General features: G+C 42.4%; 1 protein-coding gene across 1 annotated transcript in view; it reads right to left on the reverse strand.

Annotated features, from left to right (window-relative positions):
• LANCL3 (LanC like family member 3) overlaps positions 1 to 21951 on the reverse strand; it is a 122222-nt gene that overhangs the window by 15009 nt on the left and 85262 nt on the right. The window contains exons 2-4 of the mRNA XM_061410453.1: positions 10117 to 10240; positions 9290 to 9487; positions 402 to 609 (exon numbers count right to left, since the gene is read on the reverse strand). Coding sequence (XP_061266437.1) covers positions 402 to 609; positions 9290 to 9487; positions 10117 to 10240 — 530 coding nt within the window. The remainder of the gene's footprint in view (positions 1 to 401; positions 610 to 9289; positions 9488 to 10116; positions 10241 to 21951) is intronic.

Raw genomic sequence — 21951 nt, forward strand, 5'->3', positions numbered from 1 at the left:
CCCTGTCCCTGGGATTCTCCAGGCAGATGTAATACTACACAACAACAAAGATGAAAAGTCCTTTATTTACTGATTGAGGGTGATCACTATGATAGCAAAATGCTACCATTTGTATCAAAAAGAGGGACAAAATTTTACATATACACTTATCTGCTCATATACACACACACACACACACACACACACACACACACACACACACACACACATACAGATATGTATAGCTCTGAGAAGGTAACTAAGATACTGGTAACCATCTCCTGGGAAGTGAACTAAATTGCTAAAATGCACCATGGAAGTATCTGTGTTTACACTTTTAAAACTATGTGACTATTACTTGTTCTGAACATTAACTGGATTAATATTTAGAAAAACAAAAAAACATGCAAAGAAAGGCTGACCTTTGGGCTCGGTAGATGTATTTAGAGTTTCCGGTGAGCCGGTAGAGCAGCAGGAAGACATAGGCACTGCCAGCCACCCCGTGGCAGATCCCTGGGCCCTTCTTTAGCAAGCCCTTCTGCCATGTGAGTTCCCCACACCGGATACATGTGTCCAGGTACTGTGGTTTCTTGGAAACCAGATAAGCTTTGGCAAACAGATAGGCAATTCCTGTAAAAACATCACAGATATTAGAGGTGATTTTCAAGGCTTAATACTATAGAGTGAAACTTCTCAAACTGGAAGAGGCCCACACATCAGGGTACTGGTAAAATATCCATTCTAATCAAGTAGGTCTAAGGTGGGGCCAGGGTACTACATTTCTAACAATGACCCTTCCAGGGGCCACATTTTAAGTAGCAAGGCTATAGAATCTTCCCCAAGGGAGTCTTATTGTACCTGTGAGATTTAAATTGTTTGAATTGTATGGTGATTATCAGTACTGAAAGAAAGAGCAACAAGCATCTAGTCAGATAAAATCCATAATTTGCAAATGGGTTAATATTTGATGACAAATACCCTGGTAAGCATTACCCATGTCTTGCTATTTTGGAAAGGCTAAATGTTTATACAGTTTGCCCATCCCCCCACGGACGTTCAGAATTTGTCATGTTAAAAGTATTTAAAACTATACACCTTTTCTTAAGAGACAAACTGGGAGTCCTTCCAAAAACAACAATGATTCCAAGTGACTTGGCCAAGACTCTGGCTTCAGCTGTGAAGTGAGGCCCTGCCATCTTGACTGTTCCAAAGAAAGATTGTTCCTTCAACACTGCTCAACCAAGGCAATCTCCATTACACAGGCAGGAACGGAAACAAGAGAAGTGATAGCTATTAATAGAAACCATTTCCCCCACATTCCAGGTGCTCATATTGGGAGAGGAGATTAGTAGCCCAAGATTACTCTCTCCTGCCTCGCCAGAGAGGGACAGACTGGAATTTAGTAGATATTTGGACTAGCTCATCCATCAGGGTTATCTCTGCCTTTGTCTGTGACTGGCCTATTTTACAACTGTGTAGAGACAGAAATTACCTTGTAGAAAACTGACAATAATGTAAATAATACCTGTCTCTAGAAACTTCACATTCTGTCTGATAGATGTTGAGTTGACTTCCCTCAGTCTTTGTGGAAGCAGCTAGTTTTTGCATCTATTAAGCAAACTCATGTCAGCCTTCTTCCTGGCCTAGAGATACATGTGCTCTTTGGAGATTTCTTTGAGCCAGTTATAACACTTTTCTCTGGTTCCCTCATTAATTTATGAGTTAAATAAAATTGTTGACATGTTTATTTTATATTTGTCTGAGAGTCATGATTTTATTCTCTTTTAAATATGTATCTTTGGGGACTTCCCTGGAAGACCATGCTTAAGACTCCATGCTTCCAATGCAGGGGGCATGGGTTTGATCCCTGGTTGGGCAACCAACATCCCACATGCCTCACCATGTCGCAAAAAAGGGAAAAAAAAAGGTATTCTTTAACACTCTATGATGAATGTGAAGAGGAACTAAAAAGCCTCTTGATGAAAGTGAAAGTGGAGAGTGAAAAAGTTGGCTTAAAGCTCAACATTCAGAAAACTAAGATCATGGCATCCGGTCCCATCACTTCGTGGGAAATAGATGGGGAAACAGTGGAAACAGTGTCAGACTTTATTTTTCTGGGCTCCAAAATCACTACAGATGGTGACTGCAGCCATGAAATTAAAAGACGCTTACTCCTTGGAAGGAAAGTTATGACCAACCTAGATAGCATATTCAAAAGCAGAGACATTACTTTGCCAACAAAGGTCCGTCTAGTCAAGGCTATGGTTTTTCCTGTGGTCATGTATGGATGTGAGAGTTGGACTGTGAAGAAGGCTGAGCGCCGAAGAACTGATGCTTTTGAAGTGTGGTGTTGGAGAAGACTCTTGAGAGTCCCTTGGACTGCAAGGAGATCCAACCAGTCCATTCTGAAGGAGATCGGCCCTGGGATTTCTTTGGAAGGAATGATGCTAAAGCTGAAACTCCAGTACTCTGGCCACCTCATGCGAAGAGTTGACTCATTGGAAAAGACTCTGATGCTGGGAGGGATTGGGGGCAGGAGGAGAAGGGGACGACAGAGGATGAGATGGCTGGATGGCATCACTGACTCGATGGACGTGAGTCTCAGTGAACTCTGGGAGTTGGTGATGGACAGGGAGACCTGGCGTGCTGCGATTCATGGGGTCACAAAGAGTCGGACACAACTGAGCGACTGATCTGATCTGATCTGATGAACATCCAACAACGGGCTCTCCTCAGCCAGTGCTTTCTAGACAACCACTGACAATGGTCACCTATAGCACTATCCTCCTTCAGTTTTAGGAAGAAAGTATCATTTTCACACAGAATGATTTTTAAAAGAATTTCACTTAGTTAATTACGCATTCATTCATTCACTGTATCCATTCATTTGAAAGTGTGCATTGATGATCTGCTGTATTTACAGCACTAGGCAGGGCCAACGCTTCATGGGTGGGTGACCTGTACAGCCTCACAAAGGACCTCCAGGAGGGCCCCACACTGTACTGAAGGCTCTGATGTTGCCATCTTGAATTTCTTAATCCTTTTTCAAAAAGGGGTCTGCGTGTTTATTTTGTATTGGGTCCTCCAAATTATGTAGCCAGTTCTGGCCCTGGGTAATATAAAATAAATGATAACTCAACACAATGCCTGCCCTTCAGGAAGGCACTATCTAGAAAGGGAGAAAATAATATGTACTTGTGACAGATACATAAGACACGCAGTTTACGATGATGTTGGAACATAAAATGAATGGCACTGAAAATCATACTAGAGGGATCAGAAAAGTCTAAATTCCCTGAGGGAGACTGTCAAGGGAAGCTTTGCTAGAAGTCAGGCTTTCTCCAGAACTATGTAGGATACATAGGAAACTGCAGGCTGGAGGAGAGGGGGAGAGAGCATTCTAGGATTCAAATCAGCAAGGGCAAAGATTCTAAGCCACGATAAACAAGTCACATGGAGACCAGTGGGGCAGAGTGTTCTAAGCAACAGGATAAAGGAAGGGTAGATTGCATTCACATTTGGGATGATTTTACAAGTCCAATTGGGCACCTTGGAATGTATTTGTGGGTGGTAGGGAACCAGTGGGAGTGTTTTGTTGTGAATATTTTCGTTTATCTTTTTAATGATGATTACTGTTATAGACAAAATGCCCCACTGTGCAGTCAACCAAGACCTGGAGAACGGCAATAGGGTAGCTATGAGCTGAGCGTGTCGGCAGAAAGATGACAAAGAGGCTAATGAAAGAGACAGCTCACAGGCTTGGTGGCTGCTTAGATATTAATTATCTACTATATTCCAGGACAGTAGTAGGTACTGAGATTTTTAAAAGCCCCTCCTTTCATAGTCTTTACAACCTAACTGGGTGCATTCATTAGGCCATGTGAGGGGAAAGCAAGGCATTGTGGAAGCACACAGGAAGGCTCCTAACCCACATGTGAAGGGAGGAAAGACCCACGAGGAATGTGACACCATCTAACACGGGTACTGAGGGTGAACCGGAAGCCCTTGGCACTTTATCAGATCCCTTTTCTTTACCAGCAGGTGCCCCATCTCCCAGCTGCTGTGAGTTGGCTGCTGACAAAACTCACAGTTTCCCTCTTCTTGGAGGATATGCCCTCAGTCAAATGGGAGGCTATGCAATGCACCCCCACCCCCAAGCAATTTTGGCCAATAACAGACATATAGGTCAGCTCCCTCTGCTTTAAGGTGGACCAACTCTGCAGTGTAATTTGTGGTTCTTAGCTCCCCACCTCCAGAATCCAGGTGAAGCTCCTGTCTAGGTGAGACAGAGAGCCCTTGGCCACCCAGCTTCTACTCTGTCCCCTGGCCACTCCTCCCCTTCTCCCTCTGTGGAGCTTTTCATTTCAGTAAAACCAAATCACCCCCACGGTTCCCTTCCTTCACCATGTTGGCTCCATGCCTCTGACTTTTCTTGGAATAAACTTCTCACCTTTCTTGGTCTGGCCAACTTATCCCAGGCATCACCTCCTTCAGGAAGCCTTCCTGGAATCTGGAGAAGGACCCTCAGAGATGCCTCCTCTGAGCTCCCATCAGTCCTACAACTCTGAGCACTTATACAGTTATCATATTTAAATTACTTGTTTTTAAACATAATAACTTTCTTTTAAATTGAAGTATAGTTGATTTATAGTATTATATTCATTTCGGGTGTACAGGATAGAGATTCCGTATTTTTACAGACTGCTGCTGTTGCTGCTAAGTCGCTTCAGTCGTGTCCGACTCTGTGCGACCCCACAGATGGCAGCCCACCAGGCTCCCCTGTCCCTGGGATTCTCCAGGCAAGAACACTGGAGTAGGTTGCCATTGCCTTCTCCATTTACAGACTAAACTCCATTAAAAGTTATTATAAGAAAATTGTAATTCCCTGTGCTGTACAACATATGGGCTTCCCTGGTGGCTCAGATGGTAAAGAGTCTGCCTGCAATGCAGGAGACCCGGTTGGATCCCTGAGTCACGAAGATCCCCTGGAGAAGGGAATAGCAATGCACTCCAGTATTCTTGCCTAGAGAATCCCATGGACAGAGGAGCCTGGCAGGCTACAGTCCATGGGGTCGCAAAGAGTAAGACACAACTTAGCAACTGAACAACATACAACATATCGTTGTTGCTTAGCAATTTTATACATGTTGGTTTGTATCTCTTAATCCCCTAGCCCTATCTTGCCCCTCCTCCCTTCTGCCCACCCTCTGGTACCCACTGTGCTCATGTTCAGTCGCTCAGTTGTGTCCAACTCTTTGTAACCCCATAGACTGTAGTCTGCCAGGCTCCTCTGTCCATGGGATTCTCCAGGCAAGAATACTGGAGTGGGTTGCCATTTCCTTCTCCAGGGGATCTTCCCAACCCAGGGATCGAACCCATGTTTCCTCCATTGGCAGGCAGATTCTTTACCACTGAGCCACCAGGGAAGTCTTCTGGTACCCCATTGGTACCCACTAGTTTGTTTTCTGTATCGGTAAATCTGTTAAAATTACCTGTTCTCATGTCTGCCGTCCCTCATATTGTGCCAGCTAACTAAGGGCAGGTACTCTGTCACGTTCATTTTTGTTCTCCAATCTATGTCATGGTGTTTGACCCATGTCAAGGCCTCCACAAATGCCTGCTGACCCTGTAATGTCTCATTTCTCACCCCAGTGCAGGCGGATGCTGAAGTGGAGATGAGATATGTGGAAGGAAGATGGGCTGAGATGGTCCCATTGCTAAACCAGGCCACTAGCCCCTGGCAGCTTAATGGATATTGATCCTGGGGTTCTGGTCAGAGAGAAAGGGCCTCTTCCTGCAGCTCAGATCAAAGAATGGTACATGGAAGGGACCTTGAAAAACTCCTAAACCTATTGTCTTCTTACATAACCTAGAGAAGTCCACAATCAGGTGGCTTAATCTAAAAGGAAAGGATGTTGGCTTTCTTTGCTTTTGCTGGGAACACTGTCATGTCATCATGGAAACACTGATTATTGTCCACTGACATGAAACTGCCAGGCAGCAATGATATATGTCTTTGCCAAGTATTAATACAACTAGGAAAAGGAATTATTACTTAAGAAATATGGTTTGGGAGACTGAATCTTTGAAAACATGTGATCTAGCAGAGCCTCATAATAGTCAGACTTGGTACATATTATTTCAACATCCTGTAGAATCAGCACACAGGTCCATTCTGGGATCTGTGATTGCACTGAAGCAGGCACTGTACAGTGTACACTACAAAGCTTAGTGGTCAAAGACACCCGCATGTACAAATCCCTGCTGTTATCTATTCAAAGTCACCCTTGTAATTCACTATACTTCAATAAAAAAACAAACAACAAAGAAAAAAGTCACCTATCCAGGAGCCCTCATGAAATGATTAAAAAAAAAAAAAAATAGCTACAGCTGTGTTTCACCCAGAGTAAAGGAAATGAACTGTCAGTGTGACCACAATAATGATGTAACATAATGCCATCCAGACTTTATTTTAGCCATGGCATTTGTTTTAATGATTTTGTAAATAGTTTTCATCTTGTATTTCAGAATCACTAAGGTGAGGAAGGGGTCAGGTGAATCTGCCTGCATCTAGTGAGAAAAACTCGACATTTCACTAGGTATTTATAAATGTGAGTGTCTGCAAATTGTTGGGGCCATATCCCTCAGGAACGGCAAGGGACCACAGGATAAAAGGTTTCTGTAGTGATTAAAAAAAAAAAAAAAGTTTTCCTACTCCATCTCCACCTACTCCTTTCACAGATGAAGAAACAAAAAAGCACAAAAGAAACAAAGTGGTTTTCTCAAGGTTACTTAACTGGTTAGTGTTGGAGCTACAATTGGAATCCAGAGTTATTAACTTAAGAGCCCAGAAGTATATTCACACTGCATAAATGATAACTAAGGCTGTCACCTGTAGAGGTGGGTTGAAGGAAATTCAACAGGAAACAATTATAGTGGGAGATAAGATATCATTGAAGAAATTCCACATTGTGGACTATATCTGACAGGTTTTTAATCACAGAATCAGCCTGCTGCCCCAAACCATCTGTACTGTTCATAAATCTACTCTCAAATAAAATGCTTTCCTCATACAAGTGAGAATTATTTTTCTAGGTCATCTCCTGCTTTAGAATTTTTGGAGAGCTTACTGTTGCCAACTTCAGAGGAATCTTGATTTTTAACCTGCACTTACCAGATTCGTAATCCCTCTTGGTGCTATTTTTACCACATCTCTTAAAAGGAAGACCGATACCCTTGAGAATGGAAGTGGGAGCAGACATAATGGGCTCCATTTGGTTGTTTATTCATTTGTGAACTGGCTTATTTTTGGCAGTCTGGTGAATACGTGGGTTGAATGCTTTTGCTTTGCAACCTACATTTAATCTTACCAAGACACTGAACATGAATGATATATGAGAATAAAGTCCTCAGGGTAATGAATCCTATGCTGTACTGTTATGGTCCATGATTTACAAAGACAGATGGGATGTACAGTAAGAATGGAGTAACTATCTTTCAAGACCCCTATATCAATTAAGTGACCCAGCCACTTATTTTAGCAGACAATCTGCCCACTCTTTACAGGGCTTCTACTATACATTGGATCCTTTTAAAATAGGCTGTATTTAATTTGGGACATTTCCAAAATTCAAGGATCCTGGGGTGCTTGAAGGATATCCAATGGCCACCATTGCTAATGATCAAAGGGAATAGGAAATGAGAGTGTTGAGCATAACATGAAGAAATATCATTTCCAGAATGGTAAATAAGTGCTGTTTTTCTTCAAGAAAAAGTTCAAAGCCAGAAAAAAAAATGGACTCAAATGATCACTGGTGGGAATTAGCCTGGACATAATGTACAATGCCCTGGTGGTGGTACAAGCACACACAGGAGCCTTTGAAGTCCTCCCTTAAGTAAAAGTGGCAGGCAGAGAAAATCTAGCCAATGGACTAAGACTTCTATTATTTGTCATCTCAGACTGTATGGAAATAAAAAATGAAATTCCACTTGGATTAAAGAACATTACATAGGTAAGGAGGGGAAAGGAAGTAATAAAAATCAGGTAACAAACTAAAGACAAATTAAATATATTTTAAAGCTGTATTCACTCATGGCATTGAAGCATAGCCTTGAAAATTAAATACACTGCTAATCAAAAATGTGCATTATTTCAGTATTTTAAGTCTCTCCTCTGGCCAATAGACCAAAATTAATTGTTTTCTCTGAATTTAATTTATTTTGAATTGCATCTTCTCTAAGGCCTAATTAGTGGTATAATGGGGTTAAAAAGAAAGAAAGAAAGTGAAAAGATGGGGTCTGATAAGTTTCTAGGCTCAATTCCAGAGAGTTCACCCCAAATGGCTTCTCATTTCTCTAGACTTTTCATTAGGTGATAATGGAAACTGTCATTTGAAGACGAATTACAGAACAGTCCATCTTAAACCTTATTGTGCATACAAATCGACTAGGGACCTTGTTGAAATGTGGATTGGGAATCCCTGGGGCTGGGGTGGGGCCTGAGATTCTCGATATCCAACAAGTGTCCAGGTGGCCCATGCCACTGGTCCAGGGACCACGTTTTGAACTGTGAGGTTCCAGACCTGCACTGTCCCATGAAACCCCTGAGCACCTGCAACATGGCTAGTCTGAATCAGGATGGGTTGTAAGTCTAACATATACACGGGATTTCAAAGACAATATTTCAAAACTGTGAAATCCTACTAGATTTTTAAATTGGCTGCATGTTGAAATAACATTTGGGGTGTACTGAAAGTGTTAGTCACTCAGTCGTGTTCAACTCTTTGCGACCCCATGGACTATAGCCTGCCAGGCTTCTCTGGCCATGGAATTTCCCAGGCAAGAAATATAGGAATGGGTTGCCGTTTCCTACTCCAGGGGATCTTCCTGACCCAGGGATCGAACTCCAGTCTCTTGCATTGCAGGCAGATTCTTTACTGTCTGAGCTACCAGGGAAGCCCCTTGGGGTATACTGGGGGTATATCTATTATGATAATTAATTTCACCTGTTTCTGTGGTTTTACTAGGGCTACTAAACAGTTATTTCATTTGTGGCTCATATTATATTTTATTGGAGAACACTAATTTGTATGCAAATAGATACTGATCATTTATATTTTAAACACAGGATCATTTCTAGAGATCTTTAACTGATGGAGACTTTTCTGCCTTTGAAAAGTTTCCTTTTGACCTTTTCACCTCCTGTGGTAATGGTGTAAGGTGAGAAATACCCTCACTTCTCAGAAAAGGCATGTGTGTTTGGCTAAGCCCGCTGAAAGGCAATGTTTTCAGATAAGAATGGGAGTGAGACCTGGGGCTCCGTGGCACCAGTGCACCAGCTCATTCTCCCTCTCGATGGCCTCGCCGAGCTCAGGGGGCCAGTTGCAGTTCTGTTCCTGCTCCATAAGGAAGTCCACGCTCTGCCACACCAGCTCCTGGTCCGAGGGCTTGAGGTGCTCATGGTAAGAAAGAAGCATCTGGAGGATGGACGATAGGCCATGAGCTGCTCCTATACAGACAAGAGAAGCATTGTTAATTCAATTGGGAAGAGGACCAGTTTGAAGTTAATCCATTAATATTAAAAACTTGAAGATGTCAGTGGCTGAATCCTGTTTCCCTGTGCACAGGTACTACTGGCAGTGATTGTATAAGCTGTTCAACTTTCAGCAAAAATAGGCCAATGAATTCACAATCAAGAATAAAGTATTTTAGTCTTTAGTGAAATTCCCTGGTGGATCAGTGGTAAAGAATCCGCCTGCCAATGCAGGAGACCTGGCTTTGATCCCTGGGTCAGGAAGATCCCCTGGAGAAGGGAAGGGCTACCCACTCTAGTATTCTTGCCTGGGAAATCCCATGGACAGAGGAGTCTGGTGGACTACAGTCCATGGGGTGGGTTGCATAGAGTCAGACATGACTGACTGACTCTCTCTCACACACACATACACACACTTGTTAAAACAGTTACCTTTCTGACAGGTAGATTCTGAAAATAAATATGAAATTATGCTTTGAAGTATCCATCAATATTTATTTTCAAATGGCTTTTTAAAAGGTTCCCAGTGATAGTGATGACCTATGTAAAAGCGGCTATTAGAGACTGCCTTCCTCCTCCAGGCCTTGGCCAAAACCTTCACTCACCCAAGTATTCGGTTCCATAGTAAGAATACATCAGCGGGAATGGCTTCCTCTTTTTCATGGCATACTGTTTCCCAGAGTCCAGGATGGCCTGACAAATTGATTTGATCTGGGCTGGGGTCAGCACCTGAGTAAGGAAATCAAGAAGCAGAAGTAAAGTCACGATCTTCATTATTCCTCTGACACCACATTTTCTTGCTTAAATAGTCCATCAGCATAAACCCCCCACACTCCTCTTCTTCTTTGTAAATAAGCTCAGCCCACCACACCTTTTTTTTTTTTTTAAACCACTGATTCTCTCTCTGCTGTCAAGTTTATCTCCCCTCTTCAGAAAATTTGCTGTTCTGATGGCAAACACAAATCTTTACTGCTATAGGCTTTTGTAAAAGGCAAAGACCACCTTACAGCTGTTATGTCATTAATCCTTGTCACAAGAACAAGCAGTTGCTCAGAAAAGAACAAAGACTGGTCCTAAGTGACCATGCTTAACAAAGCTGTTACTCCTGATATATGGCATGGGTCTGGCTCAGACAATGGGCCTTCAGTTTGTGTCATTTTGATTGTGCTTATAAAGCCACAATTCTATGACAACTGCTACACGACAGACTCAACAGAGCCTGCTTTTGCAGTCTCTGAAGGGCTTCTCAGGTGCCTGCCAAGGCAGGAGACACAAGATACATGGGTTCTATCCCTGCGTGGGGAAGATGTCCTGGAGGAGGAAATGGCAACTCGTTCAAGTATTCTTGCCTGGAGATTCCCATGGACAGAGGAGCCTGGTGGGCTATAGTCCATAGGGTTGCAAAAAGTGAGACCCGTCTGAGCACAGCACAGCAGAGCAGAAGGAAACCAAAGTCCAGTAAGGACCAATACAAAAGAACTTTCACTATCAAAATGACTCTGGGCACTTCCCTTTGGTCCAGCGGTTAAGACTCCCTGCTTCCACTGCAAGGGGCAGGGGTTCCAGCCCTGGTTGGGGAATGAAGATCCCACATCAAAAACAAAATGACTGAATAGAGAATGGCCAAAAGGCAATGCATGACATGCCGTCTCCCATATTTTATTCAATTTCCCCACTGTAAGTTTGAGGGCTATAGAGATTAAAATGTTCTCAAGCCTACAAAGCATCACTGCAATTATTAGGGTTCCGCTCAGGTATGCAATGTTCTCTGCCACCCACTCAGCCTCAGGGCTGACTGGATACTCCATTTAGCACCCTCTCATGTCCCCGTTACTCTTGGCACAGCACCCACTGTGTTCTTTCTTTCTCTCTAGTGGATGATCAGATGCAAAGACCCTGACATCTCATCATTTTGGTATCCTTGGTTCCTAATGCTGAGCCTGAGGGGGCCTTTGGTAACTGATGAGTGAGTAAGAGCCAGGTGTACTGGCATGAAAAGCAGAGTCCTCCCTCTCCTCTTTCCTTTACTCCACCCCGCCCACCCCCCAGCTGTTTCCCCTTCCTTCCGAAATTATTTCCCAAGCCCTTAGTATCACATGGCAGGAAAGCCTGTCCCAGATGCTGGAGACATAACAGTAAACAGGATGACAAGACCTTTACTCTCATGAAGCCAACCTTCCAAAAAGGCAAACCTATGTAAGAAAAGTACTAGTCAGAGTAACCAAAAAAAAAAAGAAAAATCACCTACAGTTCAGCCTTGGCCTGAATGAATGAATCTGGAATCAAGTCTATTGGGTTTTGTTTTTTCTCTAAAGACTCACACATCAAATTTTCCTATGTGGTATCTGCCATCTGACTCACCCAATCCTTTAGAAATAACTAATGATTTCTTAAATCATGATTTACCCAACATTAGAAGGGGCTGATTTACCCAACATTAGAAGGGGCTTCCCAGGTGGCGCTAGTGGTAAAGAACCCACCTGCCAATGCAGGAGACTAAGAGACACAGGTTAGATTCCAGGGTTGGGGAGATCCCTGGAGAAGGAAATGGCAACCCACTCCAGTATTTTTGCCTAGAGAATCCCCAGGACAGAGGATCCTGGTGGACTATGGTCCATAGGGTCGCAAAGAGTCAGACATGACTGAAGCAACTTAGCATCCATGCACGCACAGAAGGGCAAACTATAATCCAGGATTTGGCCTCTTCAAATCTAGCATTTAATTTGGAAAAATAATTACATAAAAAGGAAGTTGTTCATTAATTTGCCAATTACCATTACTGAGCTACTAGTCCAGTGAGGCCCTCTATTAGGTATTGTGGGGGAACTCTAGAAAGCCTGGGAAACATTTTTTTTAGACAAAAGTCTATAATACAGCAATCAAAGTTCACAAGCCCACCTCACGTCAGAATGACCATCATCAAAAAGTCTGCAAATAATAAATGCTGGAGAGGGTGTGGAGAAAATGGAACCAACCCTCTTAGACAGTTGGTGGAATATAAATTGGTATAGCCACTATGGAGAACAGCGTGGAGGTTCCTTCAGAAACTCAAAATAGAAATACCATATACGTCTGGAGAAAACTCTAATTTGAAAAGATACATGCACCCCAATGTTCACAGCAGCACTGTTCACGACAGCCAAGACAAGGAAGCAACCTAAATGTTTATTGGCAGAGGAATGTATAAAGATGTGGTTTATATATATAATGAAATATTTCTCAGCCATAAAAAAATGAAGCAATGTCATTTGCAGCAACATGGATGGACCTAGAGATTATCATACTAAGTGAAGAAAGTCAGACAGAGAAAAACAAATATCATATGATATAATTTATATGCACAAACTAAAAAATGACATAAATGAACTTGTTTACAAAACAGAAATAGACTCACTGACAGAGTAAACAAACTTATTGTTACCAAAGGGGAAAGGGGGGACAGATGAATTAGGAATTTGGGATTAACAGATATATATTACTATATATAAAATAGATAACCAACAAGGATCTACTGTATAGCACAAGGAACTATCTTCAGTATTTTTTAATAACCTATAAGAGAAAATAATCTGAAAAAAGGAATACATATATATATATAAAATATAACTGAATCACTTTGCTGTACATCTGAAACATTGTAAAACAACTTAAATTTTTTCTTTAATTAAAAAAGAAAAGTTCATGAGCCCAGGCAGGCGTGGAAAGAAGCTGTAGTGCAGAGCATGTAACACATCAGCTTCATTAAGACTTTGGGTCCCCATTTTCCATTTGGTTGCTCAGAAACAATTACAGGTATGCCATGAGTTTCAACTTAAATTTCTCTTTTTATTAGGTACCTATCTTTGCCTCTTGGGTTTACTCCTTCCTAACATTCCCAAAGACCTATCTTCCGACACCTTCCCACCATCATTTCAAGGCTTAGCCCCAGGTCTTTCCTTAGCTGAATAGCCCATTTCTCTTATATTTTCCACTCTGCATCTATCAAATTGCTACCAAAATTTCAATTTGCCACTAAAAACATCTTTCTCTGTGCCTTTATTGGCATCAACTGATCTCACATTTGGTCTGACTCTACCTAATATCTTGCATTATCAGTCTCATATCAACCCCACCATCCTGGCTCACTCTCAGAAACTTGCCAAGAGCCTCAAAAGGCATGAACTTAAAAGGAGTCTATTCTGGTACCATCCATAATTCCCTGGGAATATATTTGGCTCTTCACCTGAACTAAGGTCCTGTTTGCCTCTTCTGGTCTTGAATCCATACAACAGAGACAATTTTTGTGACAGGAAAAGGCCACGGAGTTTCAGGGTATGTACTCATTTGAATGAGCAAAGTTTTCCCTATTTGACTTCTGTGCCGATAACTGAAAACTGGATTACTTTTTCCTCCGTTGAACATATATTCATGTCTCCTTTTCCTCCACCTGCTTTTCTTTTTTTTTTTTTCTCTATTTTTTGACCACACAGTGCCGCATAGGAGATCTTAGTTCTCTGACCAGGGATCGAACCTTTGCCCCTTGCAGTGAAAGTGTGGTGTCCTAACCACACTGGACCACCAAGGGAAGTCCCATCCACCTGCTTGTTTTTAACCTAGGAAAAAAAAAATCAACTTTGGTTCTATGTGGTGCCCTCTCTTTTCCTTTCCACCCCTAATCCACAGCTCCCAATAGAGAATGAGTTTATAAAATATTGCAAAACCTCCCCGGTCATGCATCATGTCTGGGCGGTTTCCTCTTATCTCTCAGAAACACTGTGAAAAACAAAGAGAAACGGCGCTTGTTGGGCTGGATAAAGACCAGTTATGCGTGCAGTTCTTTATCGCTGGGAACAGGCAAGACCTACCCTTGGCTTTATTGATCAGCAAATAAAAAGTGAAGAGTGCTCGTGAAAAGTGTGCGGAGGAGACCATCGAGGAAGAGGGTCCTGGTCTCACTGTCCTTCCCCCCAATGCACAGTACATTAGGAAGGAAGGAGATGACATGGTGGAGGGGTGGGGGTGGACAGTGGCTGCTTCATGTTCTCTCATAGGTCTGCCCTCTCCAATATCCCTTCAGGTCCCATTCCCAGCTCAGAGTAATACATTAGCACACATACCGCGAAGAAGACGGCCTCCCAGCTTCTGAAACCTGCTGAAGCCTTAGGAATGAGGAAACAGCATTTCCACTGGGGAGAAAGGAGTGACTGCGGGTGGCAGAGAGGGGCTCCCTGCCCATTAGGCCTTTATCAGAACACACCCAAATTCCCTCTCCTGTATTTGTAGCATATAATAAGGTTATTTACGTACTGATGTTTTGGATGGATTTGGTTCTCTTTTCTAATTATTATTATTTTTTTTTTTACTATAGTTGATTTCCAGTGTTGTGTTAATTTCTGCTGTATAGCAAAGGGACTCAGTTATATACATATATACATTCTTTTTATATTCTTTTCCATTACAGTAATCACAGGATATTGAACATAGTTCCCTGTGCTACCACAGTAGGACTTTGCTGATTATCCATTCTGTATGTGGTCGTTTGCATTTGCTAATCCCACACTCCCAGTCCACCCTCCCGCAACCCAGCCCTGCCTTGGCAACCACAAGTCTGTTGTCTATGTCCGTGAATCTCTGTTTCAAAGACACATTCATTTGTGACACATTTTAGATTCTACATATAAGTGACAGCATATGGTATTTGGATTTGGTTCTTTAAATAAATTTTTTACACTGAATTGAAATAAATTAAGATATGTCAAACATGCAAAGCAAGTCTCTGGTGGTTTGGTGTAAATAGTTTGATTAGTTTAGCTGATTGCCTTCGCTGGTCCTTGAACAGAGGTGTCTGTTGTGAAAGAGTCCTATGGGGCTGGGCTGTGAGCATGAAGAGATGAGAGCACAATAAAGCTCATGCTATGTTGCTTGGCCCCAACCTAAAGGTCGAGCTCTGATGCAACCACCTCCCTACTGAGGATACATGATCTTTCTTAAGGAAATAAACAAAATGGGCTAAGCCACAGAAAGCCTGCCTCACCACAGACCCCTTTTCAGAGTGAAGTGTCCTGTTCACAGGCCCTCTGAAGTGGAGGTCTTTGCTAGCTTACTATCAACCACGGCCAGCATGAGCAAGCAACAGTCCAAAATGCCCTGAGTAGGTGACTGTCCAGCCAGATGGAATGCAAAAGGTCACTCCAATATCATGCCAAACACACATGTAACAGAGCAAGAATCTAATGCAGTTAATGTCAGGTTAGCTGACACGTGGTGATTTCCTTCAGCAATGTATTTCACCCACTCATTTGCCCCACCATTCTGGTGGTAGCACAAATTTCTGCTTTGAGAAAGAAAAAAGCCATTTGATGATCAATGAACACAAAAATGACTGTTTTTTAGGTTTTAAAAAAAATTATTGGAGTAGAGTTGATTTACAATGTCATGTTAGTTTCAAGTATACAGCAAAGTGATTTGATTATACATATACATATATTCATTCTTTAAATTTTTTTTTTTTTTTTTTTTTGCTGCACTGCTCAGCATGTGGCATCTTAGCTCCCTGGCGAGGGACTGAACCCACATCCCCTGCACTGGAAGTGTGGAGTCTTAACTACTGGACCGCCAGGGAAGTCTCCCTCTTCCTTCTTTTTATGATACCCATGGAGATAATAGCTCTGAGGAAAAATGGCTTTTGAGTTATTAAGATCCTGGGTATTTTAGTACTTAAAGCTAATAAGATAAACAACAGACTTGAAGGCTATATAGAGTCAGGATGGAGCTAAAGCTGTTCAAGGCGGGCAGAGGTGACATGGAATAGAAACCAGGAAGTTGAAAGTCAGTGTGGAGTTCCTGTTGTCCTAGCTCTACTCCCTTGCAATAGGCATTACGAAAGATGCTATAATCTCCTGAAAAGGTTTGGAAAATTATAGGTAGTTAGGATGCGTGCCCCCCTCCCACCTGGAATTTGGGGAGATGGCAGACTCAGAGATGTGGCTCTTGTCTCAGGGTCTGGGGCCAGTAACAGAGATACTGCTACATAGCATGTCCACAAGAGAGACAGAAGCAATCCCAAGTTTCCTGTGGGTACCATGGTGGAGCAGAAAAACATCCCATATCCAAAAAAGTAAATTTTTCTAACAAAATTCCCTGTCCAAATTTAGAAGTTAGGGATTTTTTTTTGGTACAAAGTCAAAATACAAACAAATGGTTAGAGGCCTCTTTCAGGCTTTGATTCAGTTGAAAGCCACTAAGTTACAGATAAGAGCCAGGCCTGCAGGAAATCTCTGGAGTGGGTGGAGATGTATGTAAGGTGTTGAGAAGACAAAAACTTATAGGAGTTTCTTTGATGCAGAAGAAGCGTAAAGAGATAAGGTACAGTTAAGGGAGGCAGGCTTTCCTCGTGGTGCAGTGGTAAAGAATCTGCCTGCCAATGCAGGAGACATGGGTTTGATCCCTGATTCAGGAAGACCCTTGGAGAAGGAAATGGCAACTCACTCCAGTGTTTTTGCCTGGAGAATTCCATGGACAGAGGAGCTTGGTGGGCTACAGTCTATGGGGTCGCACAGAGTTGGACATGACTCAGCAACTGAGCATGCACAACTAAGGGAAGGCTTTCAAACAGGAAACAGATACTGACGAATCAGACAATTTACATTATGTGCTTGGCCTGTGCTGGGCACTTTGAGAGAACATATATTTTTCTTTCTTTTTTTGATGTGGACCATTGTTTAAAGTCTTTATTGAACTTGTTGCAGTATTGCTTCTGTTTATGTTTTGGTTTTTTGATTGTGAGGCATGTGAGATCTTGGCTCCTTGATTAGGGATTGAGCCAGCACCCCCTACAATGGAAGCCGAAATCTTAACCACTGGCCCACCAGGGAAGTCCCAAGACAAGATATAATCTCAATAAATAGACTTAACACCTGAATCATTTAAATAGTGAAATATTTTGCATTTGTTTAAATTCTCAAAGTCATGATCTATAGGGGTAAGGTGGAGGGAGAGAATATTGAGGGCTTCACAGAGAGAAAGGGATATGAGCTAAGCTTTGAAGGACAGTTAGGAAGTGAATAAATGAAAGGAGATGGGGGGACAGAGAGAAGGTATTTTAAGTGGTGGGATGGAGAAAAGCCTGTGTATTATGGCCAGGCTTCTCAAATTGCAGTGTGCACACAGATTACCTGGTGCTCTTGTTAAAATGCAGATTCTGATTCCGTGAGTCCGGGATGGGACCAGGACTCTATAGTTCTAACAAGCTCCCAGGCGAGGTTGCTGACCTCACCTAGACCACACCTGAAGCAGGAAGGGGTTATGGGAGCAGGGAGGCTGACTGCAGTAGAGGATTTCTCTTGAAAAGGGTGAGAACTTAGATGGAACTGTAGAAAGTTCCCAAAGAATGTTCGAGGAAGCAAGAGTGTGCCCCAGAGGCAAGAACACTGCAGCTGTAATTTCAAAGACCAGAACCCAGGAAAGAGAAGCGATAACAATGGTAAATTCTCTTCCATTTTGCCATGTGGAGGAAAAGTCCCTCCAAAATCTGCAAACCCCAGTGGGGAGCTCTCTTAGCCAATGTGGCCAGGTTTGTTATTTAACTTAGTCTCCAAATAGGGCGCGTGTGCTGGTGCAGAAGGAGCAAGTCCCTTGCATCTAGTTTTCCTGATGCTCTATGACCATTATTATGCTGGGCGATGAGGAACCAGAGGCAGGTTACTCTAGTTAATGATTATCTTCCAATCATCAAAGGGATTCAGCAGGGAATTTCACGTACAAACATGTGGTCCTAGACACCGTTTCAAACTTGTTTCTTTTCCCTTCTCATGTTGAGACACCCAAGCCAGGAAAACACTGGGAACGAGAAAAGCAAAACAGGTTTTACCCCATTCCTGCAAACTGACTGCCGGTTTGAAAGATTTATTATAAGTACCTGGTAACCCAATCTGCAGCAAGTGTCACTAGATGATTTTGTTCTGTTTCCTCCAAGAGATGAAATGTCTCAGAGCCTGAGCTGCCCTTTCTACAAAAATAGGCTCACAATGATTTGCCCCTTCTACCCCCTCAGGTGACAGTGAGACCTATTTTAAAAAAGCAGTTCCCATTTGGGGTTAGCAGATGTAAACTGGTATATATAGAATGGATAAATAGCAAGATTCTACTGTATAGCACAGAGAACTATACTCAATATCCTGTGATAGACCAGAATGGAAAAGAATTTGAAAAAGAATGTGTGTGTGTGTGTGTGTGTGTATATATATAAAATGGAGTCACTTTCTGTACAGCAGAAATTAACACAACACTGTAAGTTAACTATACTTTAAATTTTTATAAAAGAAAAAAAAAAAAAAGCAGTTCCCATTAGCAAATTCTGATTTTGTTAAGCTTACAATCGTATCTAGCTCTAGGTCACAGTGAATATCAGCCTTAGTCAATCGTGTCAGTTGTCCCCACTGTCCCTTGCCAGATATCCAGTTCTCAGCAGTCCGTGAAGCTAGAGTTGGCTATGTGACTTCATTTTGATCAATGGGGAAATCTGCTGAGGTGGGAGCTTCCTGCAAAGCTCTTGATTTCAGTATAAATGGAAGTAAAATGGACACACTTGGCTTTTCCTGCCTTTCCTCTTTTTGGCGCCTTGAATGTTTATGTGAGGCCTGGAGCTATAGCAGCCATTTTGCATCCTGAGGCAATAAGCTTGTGGATGACATGCCAACATTCAAAGAACAATAGATGAGAAAGATCCTGGGGGTTTTGGACATCATTGGGCATCTGTACCACAACCAGGACCACCTATCTCTATAAGTCTTTTGTTATGAGAGAAAAAGTATTTCCTTTCTTAAAGTCACTGTTCATTGGATTACTTACAAACTCACATCAACTAGGCAGCCATAAAGTGCCAATCTAACGGCACTGCTAACATTCATTTCCCTGTAAAGCAATTTTTGCCCACATACTCCTCTGTTTCCATGGAAACCTCTAGCTCCGGAGCTCTTTATAGTGAAACTGACTGCCTGAGTGGACAAATTCAAATGCAGTTTTTAGTGCTGGCAGTACTCACAAGGTTGTGATTGATTTTTCTTGTTAAGTGCTATCCTAGAGCCCAAAGACAAAGCCTAGCAAACACACTGTCACCTTGCTGCCACTGCCCTGTGTGACCTCCCGACTCCTTGCACTTATCTTGCTCCAGGTCAGGGACAGGGGACACTCTTGAAGCTGCCCCAAGACAGTAGATCCTCAAACCCTCAAAGTTGATGTGGGGAGACCGTGAGGAGACTTGTGGGAGCCTCAGAAACAAGTTCTGTGAAGCAATCACCTTCTATACCAGGAACCACTGTCACCTCAACTTAAGTAACTGTATTATGTACTATCTGTCCTGTCACTTGAGAGAGAGCTATTCATGAAAATGGTCCTAGAAGAACAGTATCTGAACCATTTGTGACATTTTAAGGCTTAATAACTCTTTTGCCTAGATATTTTGGACAGAATAAGCTGAAAGGATTTATTTTCCATGGGCCTGTGGGAATGACAGGTGTCTTGAAGGTCAGAGTCGGGGAGAGAAGGCAGAGATGCTTTAAAACAGTTTAAATCTTTTAGTCTTCTTTTTCCCCCAATACCTTAAAATACATTTTTAATAAATGTGTTCCTAGGGTCTAAAGGAAGCTAAGGCCATAAATGGTACCTTCTCTGCATGCAAAATAAAACCTAAAGGTATTGGGGCGGTGGGGTGGATTGGATGACCATGGTGGGGAAATTTGGAATTTTTGGTTTTGTGGTTATATGGCCCTGAGTGAGTGATGCAACCTCTCTGCTTGCACACAGTCTTCATTGGTAAAATGAGGTAGCTGGGGCTGCCCTGGTGGCTCAGAGGTAAAGAGTCCACCTGCCAGTTCAGGAGACACGGGTTCGATTCCTGCTCCAGAGACTCCACATACCATGAAGCAGGTAAACCAGTGTGCTCTAGAGCCCGGGGTCCACAACCACTGAAGCCAAAGGGCCTAGAGTCTGTGATCCACAACAAGAGAAGCCACCGAAATGAAAAGGCCATGCACTGCAACTAGAGAGTACCCCTGGCTCGCTGCAACTAGAGAAGAGCTTGCATAGCAATGAAGACTCAGCATAGCCAACAATTAAAAAAATTTTTTTTAATTTAAAAAATGAGGTAGTTGACCAAATAAGTTCCTGGGGCCAATCTGGTTCCTGACAGTTTATAAATATGCATCTAACTTTCCTTCTTTCCCATGTATCATTGAGGCACTGGAAGGAATTCTCTGCATGATCGTGTTTGAAGTGGTTCCATCATGGTGACACACTGTGCTTTCAGATACTTTGAAGGGAAAATGATTCTGGTTTCTTGTTTTCTGGTATCTTTTCAGAAACAGTTTTAGCCAGGGATCTTTAGGAAAGCTATATCCTAAGATTCCAAAAGAATCCCTTTCTACATAAACAGCACATTAAAAAGGGAGATTTGGGTGAGATGTATGGAGAGAGTAACATGGAAACTTAAATTACCATAGGTAAAATAGATAGCCAATGGGAATTTGCTGTATGACTCAGGGAACTCAATCCGGGGGTCTGGAAAAACCTAGAGGGGTGGGATGGGGAGGAAGGTGGGAGGGAGAGGGAGGGGACATGGGTGTACCTATGGCTGATTTGTGTTGATGTTTGGCAGAAGCCAACACAATACTGTAATGCAGTTATTCTTCAATTTATTTTTTTTTTCAATTTAAAAAAATTTAAAAAGGAGATCTGGGGTGATTTGGGCATGCAAGTATGCTGGAGGGAGATGCCAGCCCTCCCACCTCTTTAGGGGCCAGGAAGCCAGGATGAACACAAGCATCTCTGTGGCTGCTTTCAATTTTCATTTTAGGGCCAGGGGAAGGAGGAGGAGGAAGAATGAATCTCAGGAGGGCCTGGTTCTGAGGCTGAAGACGAGAGGAGAGTCAAATATTAGATCAACACCTTTACTCTGTTAAGTACACTCCCCAGAGCCACCTCCTTAGATTTCAGCATCTGCAAATTCCATGTGGTTGCTGTGCAATGAACACAGCCAGGGGCTCCATCCTGGTCCTTACAAAGGCTTGGGGATAGTGAACCACCAGGATGTATAACCAGTACTAAGCAAAGCAGGATTTATAACCTTGTAAGTTAGTAAGGTCTTTGTCATACAAACCATTTATCCTGTAAATATTTATGGAGCCCTACACTTGGAGAACATCTGTCAACAAAAGAGAGAAAAATCCCTGCCATTGTGGAGATGACATTTCACTTTGAATACATGCATACTATGCTCTATATTTTATTACCCCCAATATGTCTTGTGCAGCCACTCTCCATCATTTGTTATTATTTTAATGGGGCTGTCTTCAGAAAGAAATCAATGTTAAGTAAATTGTGTGCCTCATCTCAGGTTGCCTGGGGAACATTTTAACAGGAGATGAAATCCATTCATAGGTTCCAATGTCCAATGGAGGGTAATC

Source organism: Bos javanicus, chromosome X (assembly GCF_032452875.1).
Source record: "Bos javanicus breed banteng chromosome X, ARS-OSU_banteng_1.0, whole genome shotgun sequence".
NCBI classification, from domain to species: domain Eukaryota; kingdom Metazoa; phylum Chordata; class Mammalia; order Artiodactyla; family Bovidae; genus Bos; species Bos javanicus.